At 36.3% G+C, this 20,610-nt stretch overlaps 1 protein-coding gene across 6 annotated transcripts in view; it reads left to right on the top strand.

Annotated features, from left to right (window-relative positions):
* Nucleotides 1-8,817, top strand: part of PCDH9 (protocadherin 9) — a 683,529-nt gene extending 674,712 nt beyond the window's left edge. For 5 of the 6 annotated variants that reach the window (XM_032099883.1, XM_032099881.1, XM_032099882.1 and 2 more), the window contains one exon: nt 6,039-8,817. In XM_032099883.1, the coding sequence (XP_031955774.1) occupies nt 6,039-6,412 (374 nt within the window). In that variant the 3' untranslated portion in view covers nt 6,413-8,817. The remainder of the gene's footprint in view (nt 1-6,038) is intronic. The other variant, XM_032099885.1, reaches the window with a different exon arrangement.
* The last annotated feature ends 11,793 nt before the right edge of the window (nt 8,818-20,610 follow it).

The following is a 20,610-nucleotide window of genomic DNA, read 5'->3' as shown; positions in this document are numbered from 1 at the left end:
AATATACCAGAAAAAAAAAAAAATGTAACAAACTAAGAAACTAGGTAATATTCCCTTTCATTATAGCTTTTACAGTAGAGCAGCTGTAGGGGAAAGGAACTTGAGACAAGAAATGCAAAATACTTTAACTTCTTCTTTGTTTACTTTCTTATCTCTGAAAATATATGGATATGAAGCAACCTCAGTCATCAGACAACTGTGTAGAAACAAAATTCCAAGTATTTGAATAATGTTGCCTTCAAAATTTAGCTGCCCATGGAATTAAAATCACACAGAATTTTTGTACAAAGTAATGTACATGATATGGAATCCATCTGGATCACTTAAATACTTCACAGAATAGTGTAGAAAATCTTGTTGAGCCAGGTTTTCCCACCTTTTCAGAAAACACTCTTGTTCCTGCTTTTCTGTATCCCGGGCAGTCCCTCCCACACACCTTTACTTGCCCTGCTTCCTGTTCCTCTTGTCATCATGCTAATTAAGGATTTTCGCATCTTATCTCTCCTAAGTAATGCAGATATCAGCTAACCTTACCATATTATTTATTTCAGCCTTGATGAAAGAGAAGTCTGGGCCAAGACAGGGAAGAGAAAGTAGCAGGGGTTTCTTGATCTGTACCTGAGTACAGAGGATGGAACACCAGGAAGGCACGAGAGAAGCAGCAGGTTACAAGGTGGTAGTGATAAGTCTACCAAAACTGGCAGCAGTGATGGTAGGAAACCAGGGACCTTTGGACAAAGTAATATGAGGATGGAATATGAATTGACTGCAGGTAGAATGAACATGGAATAAGTTACTAAAATATATAATTTTAGTAGTCCCTGACTGTTGCTGTTAATAATACAAAGGAAGCACATCCAACACAGTATGTGTGTGGCTTTGTAGCTGTTATTTTTTTTAACAGACTAGAAATAATGAACATTCTTCCCAATTTATTTGTCTGATACTTAAGAGCAAAAAAAAGTCAAAAGAATCTTCTTCAATATAAACTATTTTCCAGTTTTTATATTTAATAGATGAATAGTTGGAAAACCTCTATGAAATTAAATAATATCATTTCAGTTCCAATATATGTGGGGAAGGCTGTAAAAACATGTGGTCTCAGAAAAGGTCATTTAATAAAGTAGTCCATGGAAGCTTAAAAAAGCTTTCTGTATTTGAGGATAAGTAGAGCTGAAAATGTTGCTGTTGTTTTCTTTTCCCTTTTAAGATACAATATGAAAAGTTAAGTAAATACAATTGTCTGAAACACAACTGTGGCCATGCTCAAATCCACTGTACTTAATGTTAGCATCCTCAGGCAAAGGGTACCTATTCATGTTGTTTGAGACCAAAAAGTCTCACTGAGTGGAACTTATCTTGTGGCCTCAGCTCTTTCAAAACTGAAGAATGAATTTTCTGGCTGTAAGTAAGAGAGTTTTAAAGAAGCAGGTTGAAAAGCAGCTGGTCATCACACCAAAACCTAGTTGCTAATTGCAGCAGTAAGTTAATCAATGAAATAGCTGTTTAGCTTCTGGGTACCTTAAAAAAGAGATAAAAGACCACACAGACATTCCAGCATTAGGGTATGACCAGCTCTTGAGTGGCATACATTATTTTCCTTCTTACACCTGTCTGCTTTTGAGTATGCAAGCCATGCATCTGCTTGACAGCTATTAACAGAATAAAATAACAACAAAAAACCATTTTTGGGTAAGATCCGATATAAATATTTACAAAGACAATTTAAGGGAGTGTTTGTTATGCACTTTTGTGTTTGCTTTCAAAACATTTAACTCCAGAGACAGATGGCTTGTACAGTTTTATCAGCACTTGTGTCATTATATATTCAAGCAGCCAAGACTGATAACCAGCCTCACGGATTATGGATTGTTCAGAGAACAAATACTTGAAAAAAAAATCCCCCACATATCAATAAAGTACTTCAGTATGAAAAAGCTTGATATAGAAATTGCAGTGGCATTTTTGTGAAGAGAAAGGAAACAAATTAATGCAATTATAAAATTAAAGCAGCAGGAACAGGTTTTTAAGTGGTGTCATTGTATGTGGTAATGAAACAACTTTAGAAAATTGGGTGAAAACTATTGTTCAGCAGTGGCGGAGGAGAAAATTACCATTAAGGCAACATTATGCTTTCTCAATATATAGCAGCCTTCAGTCATGCTATCCCCAGAAGATCTCTCTCCTATCATATTCTCATGATCGTTACACTTTATGTTACTAAATAGCAACCTGAATAATAAAGAGTCTAAGAAAAGAAGAAACTTTTTATGATTGAGAACATAATAAAACAGAAACTGGAAAACCTAATTGCCAAAAGACTGTTTTCTTCTTTTTTTTTTCTTGTAGGTGAGATCCTCTTTTTTCCCTTTCATCTTTTTCCTGTGTCTCACAGTAGGACATTTGTAGAACTGCCTAAATCATGATCACCACCATTATTAGCAATAATATTTACCAAACAATGATGGTTGCATCTAAGGGCCTTAACTGGAGATAGCTGTGGCAGGCACCACACATGTTATGAGTGAAGCTGCCTTTTTCCTCAGTCAGTAAGCATGACCATTCCCTGTACTAGCTCAAGAGTAAAATACATTATCCTAACAATCTACACTTCTAAAAATACCACTTTTTAGAATTCTTTTTCTCTTGTGGTGGCTCAAACCAAAAGTTATTAAAATAATAATGGTTAGTTATACATTAGATAAAGTCTTGCAAGGCATTTTGTAAATTTAAACCTCACAATATTTTAGCAAGGAAAGTAAATATTCCCTGTATTTTGCAGATTGAAAGCATGAAACAGAGTACTGGAAAATATGTGTACACATTTGAGTAGGAGTCTGAACCTCTTCTCAGTTCTGGACATTTTTACACACAGGCACATGTAGAGATGTGTGCAGACTGTAACATGCCTCACAGCTATTCGAACAGTTACACAGCTAAAAGAAGTGTCTTTCAGGTGTTCCCTGAGATTCCCAGTCCTCTCCTAAAAGAAGAATATCTCGCTCTGTCTACAGCTGTCACTTGGTGTGACCAACATCCATACCCAAACTGTAATTGGCTCCATAAAGACTGCATGGTCTTGCCTTTGACTGATACTCTGCACAGGGAAAGGTGACTGGTAGAGGACTTGCACACAATAATTTATTTTTGAAGTCTAAGTTGGACGGTGGTATTTTGTTAACCAGAAAAAAACCCAAGGAGCAGTTCTTGAACAGGCAATAATCTCAGCATTGTTACCCCATTCCTGTCTGCTGCTCGCAGTAGCAGCAGATATCTCCCAGAACTCTCCAGGAAGTCTATCAGCTTAGAGCTGGCTAAAGCAAAGGAAGCTTAAAATTCATTCCGAGTTGAACAGCATTAGCTGCCTAGCACTGTTACTAAAGAAAGTAAAACACATGAAGTAAATCTTCCAAAGAGTTTGACATGTAGCTTATAGGGCCACATGCATATTTATTCTTAAGTAAAACCAGCTTATTGCTCATGTAAATTTTAAATTGAAATGATAGTCTAATCTCTTTAAATTTATTTAACTAAACAGAAGAAGTAACTTCTCCCCTTCAGAACTATTGTACTGAAGGCTCTTCTGTTAGCCTTTTATTCCACTGTAGATTGGAAGCACATAGTGCATGCACTTTCTTGAAATGTGTCATTCTGGGTCAAAAATGTTTTCTTTCTGTTTTGAAAGTTTTAATCTCTGAAAAACCTTTCTTTCTTTCTTGGTCAATTAAAACAGTACTGTACTGGGAGAGCAGACAGGTTGAAAATAGCTCTGCCACTTCTCACTGTATTTGTCTGAAATGGGAAGAAACTAATTAAAATCGAACTTTAGTTGACAGCCAAAAAAAATTTTTAAAAATCAGCTTTAAACCTGTAGAATAAGTTTTTGAAAAGTTAACAATGTACTGTGAGTACTTTCTTATAATTGTTTCTGTTTGGGTTTATTTCTCTCTAAGTACCTGCCTCAGTTTGGTTAGAACTTCATAATAGTGGATTCAAAGAAGACTTTCATGCAAAAAAACCCCACCTCTCTTTCAGGGAATTATGATGGGTCTCATTTTAGAATTGTGGTTCATGGTTCTCATTGAAATCTCTGCTAAGCTCCTACTTTACAATTACTTTTTTCTTTTTTCTTCATGGTTCTGGTTTAATTATTTCACCTTGTATTGATCTAAATGGAAAGTAGCATTGATTTTATACATTTTTCATGCTCTAGTTTTCAGCAATAGGGCACTTTCTCATATGGGGAATGCAGTAGCAACTTTTATTATAGCTTATTATATTTTATTGTAGCTTCTTATTTTCTATCACATCAACAGAGTACTGTATATTCTCTAGATACTCAAAAAGAGTTGTTGCTCAGAGATAAGAAGATTAGCTAATTACTAATGTAACATGTAGAAACATGCCTGATGGTATTTTTTATGTCTGTCTTTAAAAGCAGTGGGAAATGAATAGGGGTTTCCACAAAATTAATTGACTTAATTTCAGTGTTCAGAAAATGATTTTAGTAAGGGTAATTATTGTATATGCATGGAGTACAAGAGAACAACATATTCTTTGGCATTTTAACACAGAAATCTTTGTTAGAGTGTCTTCACTTATCATTTTGAGTCTCAACTAGATTATTATTAAGATACACTTTTTTTTTCTGATACACCACTGACATTTTTCGTCTGATTAGTAGCTTTGCTATTCATGCCTACTTGCTAATGTTCTTCCTCAAAAATAAATCTATAATTTCCTTCCTGTCACTGGGCTGTTTAATCAAGGAAATACGTCTCCTTAACTCTTCAGATGTTTTCAGTACTAGTCCGTTGATCTACTCTGAAGTCAAGAAAAGGCATCTCAAAATTCTTGCTCAAAATTACAACACAGCAACGAATTCTGGCAAAGCATATCCCAGATATTGAGAAATAGCTAGCAGAAACACACAAAGTGATTTCTAGGCCTTTTCCCTGGCTTGCCCTTCCTCATACATCCAGCCTTAGCAGATGTGCAAATTAAGTAATTTAAAAATGCAGTAAGACTGCGAGGAGTTTAGTGTTGCTGAAGGCATGGGTGACCTGTCTGCTTGATAGCAAGAGGCCTGTATCTGGCCAGCTGTGTCCTCAGTAGTGTGTGAAAAATTATGTAGATATTTAATATGTATAGTACTTCAGCAATCTCAATTTCTGTCTTCTGTGTTCTTGTATTTCTAGCTTACAAAGAATTATGAGAACAGTTCTGTATGAAGTGCAAGATTTACATAGGCCTTTTTTTTCCTCCCCTTGACTTTTATGATTGTATAGCATCTGAGATGTGTTTAATGGTTAGAAGAGTTACAGATTTTATTCTCTTTCCTGATGTGATGTTTTGAACTGTTTCCTGATTTCATATTAAATCAAACAATATTTAACTTATCTCTTACTTGTTGAGAGTATGCATTGGAGTATACATCCACTGGGTAGATACCTAGAACTATGCACTAATCCGTGTTTGTAAAACAGTAGACTAGAATAATCCTGCATACAGAGCATTCCTTTGGGCAAATCTGTTTCTGGATAGTACAGATATTTCTCAGTTTGCAGTAGGCTGTTAGTTCACCAAGGTTCTGCAGCAGTAAAGTGAGTTGAAAGCAGAAGAGAATACATCCAAACGATAGGTCCTTATAAGCATTAATTCACATGCGGAGTCTACAAGGGTAGGTTTACTTCCTCAGACATTTTCACTTACCTAGCTCTGTTTGCTTGGTGTGAATAAAAAAAAAAGGAATTAATTTTATTCATAGTAGGATCCAAGACCAATAGCATAGAGATAATTGAACTGTTTTTCCATTTCTGGAAACTAGGTAGGTAGCATATACAGGGAGTATATGCCCTACAAAGCAGCTACTCTCTAACAGAATGAAAATGTATGCACAATATTTGGTTGTAGGATCATCGTTAATTTTCTCTTAAGGTCTTGTATAATTTTAATGCAAAATATTGCAATCTAATATTATGTTCTTTTTTTTTCTCCCCTTTCTCCTCCTTTTTTCTTTCTCTTTTTTTTTTCTACAGATGGGCCTCTTGGTCCACGAGGATTAGCTGAAGCTACAGAGATGTGTACTCAAGAATGCCTGGTTTTGGGTCACTCAGACAACTGTTGGATGCCTCCTAGCTTGGGCCCATACCAACAGCCAAAGTCTCCTCTCTCCACCTTTGCACCTCAGAAAGAATGGGTTAAGAAGGACAAACTAGTTAATGGACACACATTGACCAGGACCTGGAAAGAAGACAGCAACAGAAACCAGTTCAGTGATCGAAAGCAGTATGGTTCCAGTGAGGGCCATTTCAACACTGGCAACCACATGACTGACATTCCTCTGGCCAACTTGAAGTCTTACAAACAGGCCCCAGGAGCTGTGGAGAGTCCAAAGGAGCACCAGCTATAAGAAATGGTTACTTTGGACCAATGACTTTAGCCTACTTAGACTTGCTAATACTATGTGTGCGTCAGAGCTTTATGTACTGGGTAGACCTCTAGAACTATGCTTCACCTAGCAGAGATATACATATCTTTATGTTAGCACCGTGGAAGGTATGATGTCCTGCAACATGAAAGAGTGTTTCTACTAGTTGTGTGGTTTTGTTAAACAGACATGAGTAAAATCTGCAGAGATCTCTCCAGTTTGAAAATATCCTTTTTTGTTTCTTTGTTTTTTGACCCTGGACTGCTGCTGTGAACAACAGAAGATGCATTTGGAGAGTGAGAGAGTGCGAAAGCTCAATGGATTGCAAAGATTGAAAAGCATATCCAGTTAGAAAATTGTGCTTTTGTTGTCATTGATCTATGCTGAGACCATTATACTTGAGATCATATTGCAAACAATTGAAGCTGTAAACATAAAACCTATTGTGCTATTAACAATGTTAGTGGACACTTGTAAGTCAATCAGCGTTCAAATACTTGTAAATAGCAACAATTATTACTTACAATTTTTGTGTACTTATAATGTTCACTTGAAAAGATACTGTAGCATATTTCTGTGTTTCACAGTTGCTTTTTAATTTCTTTCATTTGCTTTCTTGTTTTGCTTTTATTTTCAGTGATGGTGTTTCTGTGTTAGTAGTCTGTCTGACACACAATGTTCCAAGAAACTCAAGCCACTTGTATTAAAAGTGAAAAGAGTGATGGGGTGGGAAGGAAGGTTGTTTGTAGAAAGGGAAAAAACCCTTTTTTTCTATGTAGTAGCAAACGATGCCAGCATTCAGGTAGAATTTCTTCTTTTTTTTTTTCTTTCTTTTTTTTAAATTTAATATTAAGAAATGAAAGGACTCATGTAAGGGCTTAAAAACTTAGCAGTTTTTTATTTAATTTCCATTATGTTTCATAAAACAGGGAAATTGCAAAACAAAAGCATATTTAAATGTGTGGTGGCGGGTGAGGGAGAAAGCTATTTCTTTGGGATCCTTGATCAAATTAGCTGTAGTCTGTCATTTAATGAGTGGTAGCTGATGTTGATCCCAGCTGAAACAAATGGAGGAAATTCTACAGGAGCAAAATACAATAATAATGTTTTTCCAGTTGGGCAGGTGTGTGTCTATACCTAAGACAGTTCGTATTGCTGAAACAGCAGCATTTGTGTTGATCTTCATCTGCGATAACGTTGTAGTAACATGAGTGTTTTTAGACCATAGCCACAGAATATTTAATGTGTTGTGCCTTCATGATGTAACAGAGCATTCTCCTGGTAGGCTAGTTGGGGGAACTAAAGGGTTAAATCTCTAATTATTGCTGTTTAACTGTTTGTTATCATAGTTGGTCAATGCCTGGCAGGTACCAGTATCATGTCACCTCAGTCAAACCAGCAGAGTGACTCCTAATGTTAGTAAGATCTAAGTTGCACGCAAAGCAAATCCAAATCCAAAACATTTTTAGATGGTTTTTGTTAAGGCATGAAAGATGATTTACACAAATAAATAGCATGAAAAAAAAAAAGTCCTTACAGAAGAAAGCAAGTTACTTATACCACAGTAAAACATCAGTCCTAAAGTAACAAATTTAGCTAATCTGAAGGTGATTTTATTTTTACCAAAACCAGAACTTTTTTGGTTTTTTCTTTATTCTTTTGTATATAGCAGTTCACTTTTATTTTTTCCTCCACAGTATAAAAGGCTTAAAAATGGGTTAGGGGTGCATTGCTTATTGCAGTACTTATGTCAGTTTGTGAGGGGTGTTTGATGACTTTGACAGAATAAATATCTAACCAGTTATCCTTGTTACTGCTTTGCCAGTTCAACATTATTTAGTTATTCAGCTTTTGCAATAAATGTTCTGAATTCCTGATTGTGTTGTGTTAGTTCTTGGGCAGCTGCCTAAGGGACTTTATTCCTGTTAATTTCTCTTTCTTTCTGTTATTGTTGGTTGGTTTGTTTCTTTGCTTCATTCTGAATTTCCAGTTATTTTTCTAAGCATACCATCGTCCATTTGGTTCATATAGATATGTGTAAGACTGGAATATGCAGCAAATGATAAATCCTGAGGGCTATATTCTGCCATTCCTATGTAAGTAGGAAATTATTCAAAATGAGTTATTTGAATTGGGAAAAGTGTAACTTACTCAGCACAATGATGACAGAATCTAGCCCATGTTTTGTTAGGCACGTGGAAAAAGCATCCTTGCATGAGTCTTTGTAAAAGTACAGGGGTAGCATATAGGAAATTCAGCACTTATCAGACTTCGGTCTTTCTTTTGAGAATAGAATAAATTCATATCAGAATACAGTAAATTTTTTCCTATAAGGAAAATTTGAGTAGTTACATAATAATTTTTGTTGCAGCATAAGAAAAAAAAAAGAAAATGCTGAACAGCCTTGAAAAATACAGATCAGTAAAAGTACTTATTTTTGAACATGCTGAGTTTTAAAGCAGAGGTGCACTGAGTTCTATATTAAAACCAGAAATACAAAAAATATTTGAAAACCCAAATAACACCAACTAGTTTAAATTACAAGTGCCTTTTTAAACAGAATACATTTGAAAATGTTTCTATTGTGGACAGAAAATAAAAGATGTGACTGTTGCTGCAGAAAGATAACTATATTCTGTTCCAACCTTCAACACTTTGTCCTATTATCAACCTGTGCAGGAGGAACTAAAACAAATTTGGTTTAAATTGCTCACAGATGAAAATTTTCTTACCAGATTTTCTCAAATTCTGTGTAATTTTAGAATCTTAAGACCTTAGCCAACTTTGAAATGGTTTTTAAAAGAAAAAGACAGGAGAAAAATAAAGCCAAGAAAGAAAGATATTAAAAATAAAGCACGAGAGAGAAAGAGAAAGAGAAAGAGAAAGAGAAAGAGAAAGAGAAAGAGAAAGAGAAAGAGAAAGAGAAAGAGAAAGAGAGAGAGAGAAGGAAAGGAAGGAAGGAAGGAAGGAAGGAAGGAAGGAAGGAAGGAAGGAAGGAAGGAAGGAAGGAAGGAAGGAAGGAAGGAAGGAAGGAAGGAAGGAAGGAAGGAAGGAAGGAAGGAAGGAAGGAAGGAAGGAAGGAAGGAAGGAAGGAAGGAAGGAAGGAAGGAAGGAAGGAAGGAAGGAAGGAAGGAAGGAAGGAAGGAAGGAAGGAAGGAAGGAAGGAAGGAAGGAAGGAAGGAAGGAAGGAAGGAAGGAAGGAAGGAAAGAAGGAAGGAAGGAAGGAAGGAAGGAAGGAAGGAAGGAAGGAAGGAAATATCTGCAGCACTGAGAACTGCATCTTAATTCAATTTAAGCTGAACTAATATTTCCCAGATGTTTCCACAAAATCTGGATTTGGCACTAGACATGTATTTAATAAGTGCCTGTTCATTCACAACCATTTGGTTTGCTCAATCAGTAGCAGTACTACTGCTGTCTAAGAAATAAAGAGTGGGAAAAAAAAAAAAGGGAAAAACCCTTCAGGAATTCTGTGATATCTCAGATGATGAGCTTTAAAAAAAATTTAAAATCCCACTGCACCCAATGAGATGACAGCTGAGTATTGGTGACTATTCAATTTTACTATCTTTGAGGCTAAATATTACTTAAAATTGTTCATAACCTGTCATGATACAAATGCCTCTCTGATGTCAGTTCTGGCTTTTTATTTTCCTTCAGACTGAGTGTCCTTTATTTATTTCATAGTGCACACACTTAAAAGACTGCTAAAAAGGTTTGCCAAATGTTTCTTTCATAGTCCTCTGTTTTTGCTGTCACTGACCAAAGCCCTTTGTCCAAATAGAAAAGGGAAAGTATGTGTAGATATAGTTATTTAGTCCTACTTATTCCTCTGCTGTGCCAACTCTTACTAAAGATAGAGCTTAAAAAGCCCCAGAAAGTTCAGACTTGAACTGTGAAACATTTTCTGGTGGTTTAAGTAGTGATGCACTAGAACAGATTGCCTAGAGATGGGTTTGGTATTTTGAAGAAGAGAAAGGAAAAATAGCTAACAACTATACTTTGTTCTTTGTCAGAGGGAGCACATGGATTAGATGCCGTCTTGAGATCCTTTACAGACAATGTAACTTGAAGAGAAAACATGATGGTGGAATTACTGAGCCCCACAGCATGAGGAAGTCATATGAAAGAAAAATGTTGTACTGGATTTTCTTAGAGAACTAGGTAAAGGAATTGCCTACTCAATGCGCCTTGTTGGAGTTCACCTGGAACTCTATGGAACACTGTATGAAGGCTAAAAAAGAAATAAATGGATCAGAATTAGGAGTATGCAGTATACATCAATTTTAACAAGTAGATAGGAAGAAAATTATATTCCCATTCCTTGTTTAATGTGATTATTACCTTAGTGAGTTATTATTAGGATTCAAGATCAGAAGGAATCTTAAGGACTTTATCATGGAATAAATTAAAATAATGGAGAAACTTAGGAAGCTTTGGATACATAAATGGCATAAATGCAGGGGATGTATATCTGTGAGAAAGTAAAGAGCAGGAGTGATAAAGACTGATGTAGCTGACATGAGAAAACAAAGAAATAGAGAAAAGACGCAATATTGATCAGAAGTTGAATCTTGGGATGTTCTGAGGAAAGGGAGACATTAGTTACTTTAATGAAAGAGAGGGCACAGCAAAAATCATGGAACACAGAAGTAGGTGATGTCAGGGGATCCACAGGCCACAAACTCATGCCATGCCAAAAGACACAGTGGTAGGGTCTCAGAGCCTTAGGCAGTACCTCAAAATATGTTACAAAAGTATGCCACTGGCATGAGAGCACAGCAGTGGTGTCATATTCAATTCAGACAGAAGAACGAGTTTTGGTTTCCTGTGACCACAAAGTACTTATCTGATTCAGATTACAAAACTTTCTTATGGCATGCATCCTTGCCATAAGAATGAACAAATAAGCAGTGAGAGTTCTGTGCAGGACATGTCCTCATGTGAGCCAGTTCAGACTTTAGTCTTTAGCAACTAAGTACTCACAGCTCCATTTTTCCCCATTTATTACACTTCTGTGCAACTGTGTTCCAAAGTCTTGACTTTAATTAATTAATATGCCTGTAATCATTGCTGCTGTGATGAAAAACTTCAAAAAGGGGACCAATTCTAGAGCACAGAAAGGCATTTTAAGATACAGAAAACATGATACAACATAACCCAGAGGTGTGAATCAGCTCAGTATATCATGGATAATTGAGCTGTAACTCAATTAACATTAGTTTTATTAACTTGCCCTGCTCACCACCTTAGTCGACACATCCATCAAATATAATTCCCCCCTAATCTAAAACCACCTCTGACTTTTCCTCTAGTTCCAAAAAGAGACTCTCATTGGTAGATGCTTCCTTTTAAAATTATGAGATACCCTTTTTTCATGCATTATTTGAGTTTCATTTTGACTTCTCTGAAATATACTACCTTATTTAACACAGCCGCTTATGTTATAAAATGCTTTTCTTTTTAGAGACCATTCAATACTTTGTTATCAACCAGCTGAGTTGAAAGTCAGATCTTAACATAGAGGGCCAGATTCTGATCCTTCAGGCTTTATTGAACCTCTTACAAAGTAAAATGTCAGGACCTGTCCAATAATTAATCACAGAAATAGCAAGTCTTTTAGTATACAGTGGTCAATACAGTAGTATATAAAGCTTGAGAAGAAGTAAATATGCCATTTCCAGGTTTTTAAAGCACAATGTAGTTTACTTATAAACTGAAATACATGCCAATAAATGAAGAATTACAAGCTTGGGTTTTTTTGTTGCTGTTTTCGTTTTTTTTCTTTTTTTTGGCTTTTTTTACATTGATGCAGACACATCACTTTGCTGGACAGTAATAGAACTTCTGTGCTGACATGTACCCACATCCTGCCAATAATCTGCATCTCTTTTGAGACACTGAGTGCACTTAATTTCTTTAGAACACAGCAGTAAGCCTCCTCTTGTAGGAATAGCTCAGAATTTCACAGAACTGGGTTGGCAATGAGAAGAATATCACAGACATGCATGTCATATGCTATGTTTTGAAGCAAAAATGCTTACTCTAACTGCAGCGTCTCATGGTTCTAATTACAGGTGTAAGTTTATACTGCTACCTTACTGTACAATAGCAAAAATTAGGATGTTTTTAGCTATCAGAAAGGATCTGAAATTCTCACTGTATATTATGAAAAGAAATGACTTAAAGGAAGTAATGTCCCTCATTTTCAAAAGTAAGTTGTTGTTCTTTTTTTTTTGCCACAGCCATTCTTAAATCCACCTGTTGTGCCTAGGTATTGCAACACATTCTAATATTGCATGGCATGTAAATAGATACCTTAATTACTCATAATGATATGATTATATACACATATATATATATAGATTATATATATATACATAAATATTATCAGTCACATAATTATGCAGTATTATTTAATGGAATTTTGGGACTATGGATTTTGTTGTTTGATGTACTTTAAAATGTATGAAGCAGCATATTATTAAGACTATCCTCACCAATGCTTTTGATTATTTATTCATTAAATAAAGTGCTTTCTTTTGCTTGTTATAATCCTGTTTGTACAACCATGTGATAATGTTAAAATGGGTAAGTACTGTACGGGAATTATAACTGTTTCTTTTCTTGTCTAAATATATACCTATAACAATATTTATTAGTGATCTGAGTTTTAAGAATGTGTCTTTTTATGTGTTTACTATCTCTTTACACATAATCCAAATTTAAAGGAAAGCTAACATTTCTTCATACAATTGTGAATGCCCCAATAGCTTTGAGATTATATTTTTACTTTTATCCACAAGTGATATTAGGATGAGATCTGTACTTTAAATCAGACATAAAATTAATGCATAGTAAAGTAGTTAAGTTTTGTTTACTATAGCTATCAGAAGTAAACATACATTCTTAATTTCTCAGGTAAAATCCTCTTGGATCAGATAGGTTGAAACTCTAAGAAAAATGTTTAGAACAGCTGATTTAACATGAGATGAGTCAGAAGTCATACACTAAACAGCTTTTTTTCATGTTTCATTGTCAGCTTCCACCTTTGTATTGTATAGAAAGGATCAGCTAGAATGTGTGCCTCTTTGAGGAGTTCAAACTTTTACTGTTAACGAAACTGGGAACTGGTTTTGGTAAAACCTTAGATATACCAAAGTCAGTGGGATTTTTTATTATTATTTTAAAAAGGCAGTAGCCAGTATTTTACTAGCATTTAAACCTGTTGTTATGCAAAGGTAACTCATCTTCTGTCATTTCACTCACTGCAATATTCCATAAGATTCTTCCTTTCACTTCGCTTCGCTTCCCTTCGTTTTGCTTCATATCCCTTCCCTGCCCTGCCCTGCCCTGCCCTGCCCTGCCATCACACCTGAATGCCTTGGATGTTTTCCAGAGGTAAGTGTTGTGCTGCCATAAAATGGTAATCAGCTTAAGACAGCTGAGAATTTCTAATGCCTACTCAAACTGGACAGTTCTTTTAAGTTCCTTGGTTACATTTTAGGGAATGTCAGATGGGCACTATTTCCACCAGCCATTTCCTAAGATTCCCTCCTAAAATTTGCTTTTTCTCATATCACTTTAGAACCCCCCTATCCTCCTCAAGGATTTCAACAGTAACCTGAATCAGTTGCTGTGTTATATTTACCTGTATCACATCCTTCATAGGGTATAGAAAGGGATATTTTTTTTCTATTCCTTTTCAGGAAATTGAAAGTGGGAGATCTGTGTGTGGTTCTGTATCTATGTAGACTTTTTTGACATCTTGTCATATGGGTACTAATAGAGATGAAGGTTGTTGACGTCGTTGCTCTCACAGTGGAGAACAGGAGAAAGAGTGTAGCAGAAAGACAGGAAAGAAAGGGGATAGACGATTAGGGAAGTATTAAACTGTTGCAGCAATGAAGAGAGTTAAGTTTGAGCCTTCATATCTCTCTAGCACCATAAAAAAATGACCCTCCTATCTACATAGGTTTGCACAGCATATTTAATACCATTGTCTTGTGGAAAAGGGGTATCCAGAATTCTGGCAAAGGTGTACCATTCTTCTCTGAACTTCTTCCATCTGCTGTTCACATTCCTTCAAAGAAGTACCTCCTTTTTATTTTGACATTGCTCTTTTTCTGACTACTAAATTCTTAAATTCTTAATATCAAATGCTTATAAAATCATTATCTACAGATAACTTGCAAATAATCTGTAGGCCTAAATTAGGAAATTATGTGTTATCAAATAGCAAAGAGGAAAGAAAAAAAGGGGAAAAAAAGAAAAAAAGACAGTACACAAAGAATTACATTCCTCATAAACAATTCACTGCATAAGGAAATTGTTTAAGAGAGCTTTCTTCAAGTTTATATATTACTTTGTGGTTTCAATGAAAGTTTATAGTTTCTTTTGGGAAGAGAAAGTTTGAATTCTGTTTACAGTGTTTGTACTTTTGATTTTGGGGGGTTTTTAGATTTTTTTTCTTCAGGAGTATTATTTACGACAGGGAACGACATAGCCCTGTGCTTTTACTGCATGATCTTGCACTTTTAGGACACTTAAGCTATCTTCAATAGAAAGTTCTTCTACATTATTGATAAAGATCATGCATAATTACTGTCTACCATGTGGTGTTCAGCCCCCCAGGGAAAAAAATTAAAATAAAAGGAGGCAGTCACATAAAGATGACAATTTTATTCACTACCGAAAAACAAACAAACAAACCAAACCAAGACCAAACCAAAAAAACCCAAAAAAAAAACCCAAAAAACCCCTGTACTGTGTTAAGAAAGCAAAATTTATGATAGTCTATTCATTCAGCCAGACCTACCTACTTGCTGAGTCAACAGCACACTGTTTGCTTCCTTCTTTAGGAACAACACTGAATGAAACTGCGAACAGTTGTGCCTCAAGGTGAGTCTAAACCTCACTCTTCTAAGAATTTTTAAAAATTTCTCTGGAGCCTCTAGATATATATGGTTTTGAGGGAAATAAAGTATTTTGTAGGTCTCTGGCTCCTTAGATTTAGGTGCTGCTTAGATTTAGGTGCACCTTTTAAAATAATCTCAATTTCCCTAACAGGTAAACAGCTGTTTTTGAAGATCTCCAGAAAGAATCCTTTCATTCCCAAGTTTAGCCACATTAGATCTCTGCTTTATGTAAAATCAGAGTGCAGAACCTCTTCCAAACTTTGCAGCTGACAGCTGCAAAGTCTCTAGATACTCTACCATGTCAAATTACCCATCACTAATATTGAAAACCTGAAAACCTAGAAGCAGAACAACAGTGAAAAAGAGAGATTGAAGCTCAACTGATTCAAGAGCCCTCTGGTTCAAAAAGAAACCAAACAAACTCTGTGGATAAATGAGCGAAAGATATATTTAAGATTTTTAGATTTTTATTTTCTTCATAAAACATGTGCCTGCAGGGAAGTATATTGCTAATATTACATTTTCCTTGGATGCCCTACTGTGTATGGTTCAATTACTGTGCTAAAGGCTAAACTCAATAAATTTACAAGCAATAATTCTACACAAATATGCATTCAGTCAATATATGGTTCTTATATGAAAAGTACTAAGAAATCGAGGCTCTCTGCATTTCTAGAATATCAAATGCACAATTACTATTTATAAGCTTGCAGTCACAGACTCTGTAATTCCTTAGTCCTGAACAATTGCATAATTACGAATTCAACTACATTAGCATTGGGAGTAGACATGGATGATTTCAAAAGGGATACTACTGATTTAATGAGGTCTCAGCCTGTACATTTCCAAAATTACACAAATTCTGTTTAACAGCCAGCCACTGATGCTTTTGGGTATTTGAACCAATAAATCAACCAACGGCCAACCAAAAGAATCATTAAAAATGAAAACAAACAGAAATGAGAATGAAATTGCATTTTTCACAACATGAAGCTACCAAAACCCTATATCCTGACTAGTTTCCAACAGTCTGTCTGGCTTTACTAGAGATTGGTTGCTGCTGAATCTACTGAATACCTAAAGCTGCCATTTGTGACAGTGGTTTTGTATTTTGAATGTTTATGGCATTGTGATTATGCTAGGATAAATATGGCAATAGACCATGGGCACAGAAGGGCTATTCTGAATTCATTGCCCTTCTCTTGCATTTGCCATCTCATTTTTCCTGTGTGTGATAGATAGCAAATTATCAGATCCTGAGACTGTGGAGCTGGTATTTTGCCAAAAGTAAATAGCTGTCAGTTCTGCAAGAAAGGAGTTTGTAAAATTTCGTGATACTTGCATCTTTTTCTTGAAGGTATCTTTATTCTACAAAGGTCCCTGTATTAAAAACTGCCTTTGATTTCAGTGGGAGACAGATTAGCTCAAGCAGTAGTTTTCATGTTGGTGGTCACTACACCAAATAAGGATGAAAGGATATGTCAGCCAGAGACATCGCAAAACTCCTTAAATTCGTATCCCCCCAAGTAATCTTGCTGTGCAACAGACAATTACTATACACAGAGGAGGAAAGGGGAACGAAGATCTTAACATAAAAAGATTTAGTCTGCCTAAGTTATAGCATAGTAGTTGCAGATCTATCACACAGTGCCCAGCGGTACATCAGCACTACCTCTTCCCATGGTGGACCTCCATCAGTTTTAATGGGTTTTTTTAGTGCTTATAGTGTAGGATCTGCACGAGTTCATAAATTCCTCACACATCTCCATCCAACAAGCTGCTCATGGACTTAGGCAGCTGTTGGCTTCACCAACATGTTCACTGGATAAAATCAATTAAATTCTTATCCTCAAAACAGGACACCAGAGCCTGAACTACAGGAGAAGGGGGTCATCTTTATCTCTTCATAAGCAGTGGAGAATGGTGAGAGCTAATTCACATCTGCCTTCCAGCCAACAGGCCTTCTAAAGATCAGGCTGAGCACTATGAACTGGGTTAGTGTCCTCAGATTGCTGAGCCCTGTCTAGAACAAGAGTAAGTAATATGGGAGGCAAGAACTACCTCCAACTTTCTTCAGCATTCCAAAGAGGAGTTATGCTGTATTAATCCCCAAATGGTAGGCCTACAATAGGCTATTTGCTACATACTGCAGAGGGCTGTAGTGCAGGTGGCAATGTCAGATGGGGGAGGACCTCTCCTGACTTCTCCTAGCCCATCCTCAAACATCAAAACAGCTCTCCTGAGAGACCTCTCAGCACCTTCACAGCCACTACTGGGGACAACTGACCCCTGTAGACATCCACAGAGAGCCCTACAATCACTCTGATAAAGCTAGGATGAACAACAGAGTGCAGATGGATGTGGCTTCTCCAAGCCAGAGCATTCTGCTTCCATGAGGTGTGCATATAATGCCACTAGAGAATGAAAAAAACTATTGCAAGGTTCACCAGAGAGGCCTTCTCAGATAGGAAATTTATTTCTTTACCAGATTTAATTTCTGCTACTGTGTGAAATATGCACATTTTCCTTCTTATATGATTTGCCTGCTTTTCCCCATTTTTATTCTAGTAGCATTTCAGCCTTCTGGCTGCAAGAAACAGATGTCAATGTTCTTGTATAGTCTTTCTCTGTTCCTACCTGTCTTTGCTCTAGGAAAACCTCCCAGGATACCCAGTGTAAGTGACATGTTTTAGTCCTACAGGACGTCTTTGTCTTTGAATCTTTTTACCTTTAGTGGAAAGGCCACTCCTTTTCCTCCTTTAGACCCTCACACAAATCAGATTGTCCATGAATTCAGTTTTGCACAACAAAGTATGTCCCAAAGATTGCACTGACTTGCTTCAAGACTTGCTGTGAATTATCTTTGTGGACAGTACCTCCATATTTTGAAGGAAAATCCTGCTTTTCAAAGATGTCAAAGCGTGTACACTTGTAGGTAATTATGCACAGCGGCTGCTGTCACAAAGTCTGAGGGTTTTAGAAAGGAGACAGAGAACAGGATAGGATGGGATGAACTTGACTGTCTGTAAAGAAAGGAAGAAAAGTGAAAGGGAAAATAAAAATATTACACTTGATGTTTGTGCTTCCTGTAGCCAAGACCAGGATGGACATCTTCTTGTGGAAAGTCTCTCTATGATGTCTTAGAGTATTATACAGCAGTTGGAATGTTGTTCTGGATCATGGAAATTTTGATGCAAAAAAGGGGGGGAGAGTAGGGAAGTAACTCCAAAGAAGAAAGAATGTGCAGTCCAGGTTTTAGGCTGTCAGAACCGTGTGCAGGTGGTTTGCTGTGTATGTGCTGTAAGCGAAACTTTTCCCCAAACCTCATGAGTTCCACTGGAGTCTGAGGAGGCCTGAGTGTCTTGAATACAACAATGCTCCAACACAACAACTATCAAGCAGAATGATGGACATCCTGATACACTGAGATCATCACTTTTTCAACCTCTGTGAACTGTAACTTGCCTCTCCACCCTTGTTCAGAAGCGGAAACTCCTCATTTCCTTGTCCAAACTTTGCCCTTTCTGGCTGTAGATCCCCACACAAATTCCTGACTAATTGATCATACAAGCATCATGTTGCTTGAATCAATCCTGAATTTTCATTAAAGCCTGCCATTATCTGTATGCAGTCTTCATCTAATCTGTACCTCTTTTGTGTCAGTCAACTCTACTTCCCCCAAAACCTATGTTGTCTTTGTCAAGGTCTTTAAAGTATTGCTATGATTCAGATATCAAGATAGGCATGCATGGTTGCAGGCTGACAACAACAGAATGTGGATGTCTCTCAAAAGCTCTGTTTTGGACAGTCTTGATTGGTACCCACGGTCCTGGCAAAACTGAAGTAATGACTATGTAGCCAGTGAGAGCATATTATCAACAAATCTAGAAGTGGGATATTATTTGTAATATATGTGAGAGGGCTGTATTGCAGATGTTGATGTTTTCTAAATCTCAGTGTGTAACTGCAGATGCCTTTTGACTACAGACATTTATCTCTGTGTGTGTGCGTGTGAATGTGGGGAAGAAGAAGTTACAACTCTGATGAGTACTAGGACATCTATAACCCTGAAGAACATCTACTTTTAGTCAGATGAGCTCCACCTATTGTGACAGCTATTAATAAGATAAGAGGTTTTTTGTTTGTTTATTTGTTTAATTTTTTCACAGGGCTAATAATTTCCCTGTATGTTTACCAATCTCTGATAATTATTTTCACAATGAGAAATTCCAAGTCCTAAAATAAAAATAAGTAATTAAACCAGCAAATAAACAAATAACATATAGCGAGAAGAACATATATTCATTTCTGTACTGAATCATTTCATTTGAATACTTTTAAAATGCTCATAAATTTTTTTAAATTTTTTTTGTTAGATTGAAGAGTTTTATTCTAGATTCAGAATGCAATGGAGAGTGTACATAAACACATAATTTAGTTCCATGAATTCAGAGGTACTGAAAGCCTGATCTGTAATCTATTGAAGTTAATTAAGCCTTTTTTATCATCACTTAGAAATTAAAACAATATTGTAAACTAAGTCATTCGTTTGGCTATTTAGAAACAAAATTTGAAACTAGTGTTATTAATTAAAGTGAGGCTTTGAAATTAGTACAAAACATTTGACTCCAACTGCAATTAATGCAGAAACTTAAAACAGAGTTTCTCATCAACTTAAGTGTGAGACAATGCTTATGAACTGGTTTTCATAAAAGAATCCTTTCTCTAACATTTACCAAGTATGTTTTGCTATATTGTCCTTCAGAAGTGAAGAAAATATCTCCCATTGTATTTTCTTGAAATATTGTAAGGGGTAGAAAAGAAAAAAAAGACAATCACACAAAAAGAATCAACAAACAAAAGAGAAAAAAAAAACAAACAAAACACTGGGGTCATCCCAAATGTGGGATGTGTTTTATCAATTGTTTCCATGAATAGTCCTATGGATTGCTGTTGATATTTAATTTTTTTTTCTTTTGTTTGCTATGGATGCTATACTTCGTTCAGGTGCACAGGATCATGGACATCAGAAGTGCCTCTGAATTGTCAAGATCAGATTTGCATTCTGCTGCCATAGGGGAACCAGATCCGGCAATATTAGCATCCCTCACATGCAGTCCATAGGAAAACAGAGTTGACAGGTGCATTCTTTGCTGTCTTAAGAACTGGCTGGATGGTCAGGCCCAGAGATCAGTGGTGAATGGTGCTGCACCCAGTTGGTGTCCGGTCACTAGTGGTGCCCCTCAGGACTCTGTGTTGGGA

Source organism: Corvus moneduloides, chromosome 2 (assembly GCF_009650955.1).
Source record: "Corvus moneduloides isolate bCorMon1 chromosome 2, bCorMon1.pri, whole genome shotgun sequence".
NCBI lineage: Eukaryota > Metazoa > Chordata > Aves > Passeriformes > Corvidae > Corvus > Corvus moneduloides.
This window is presented reverse-complemented; position numbering and strand designations above follow the sequence as displayed.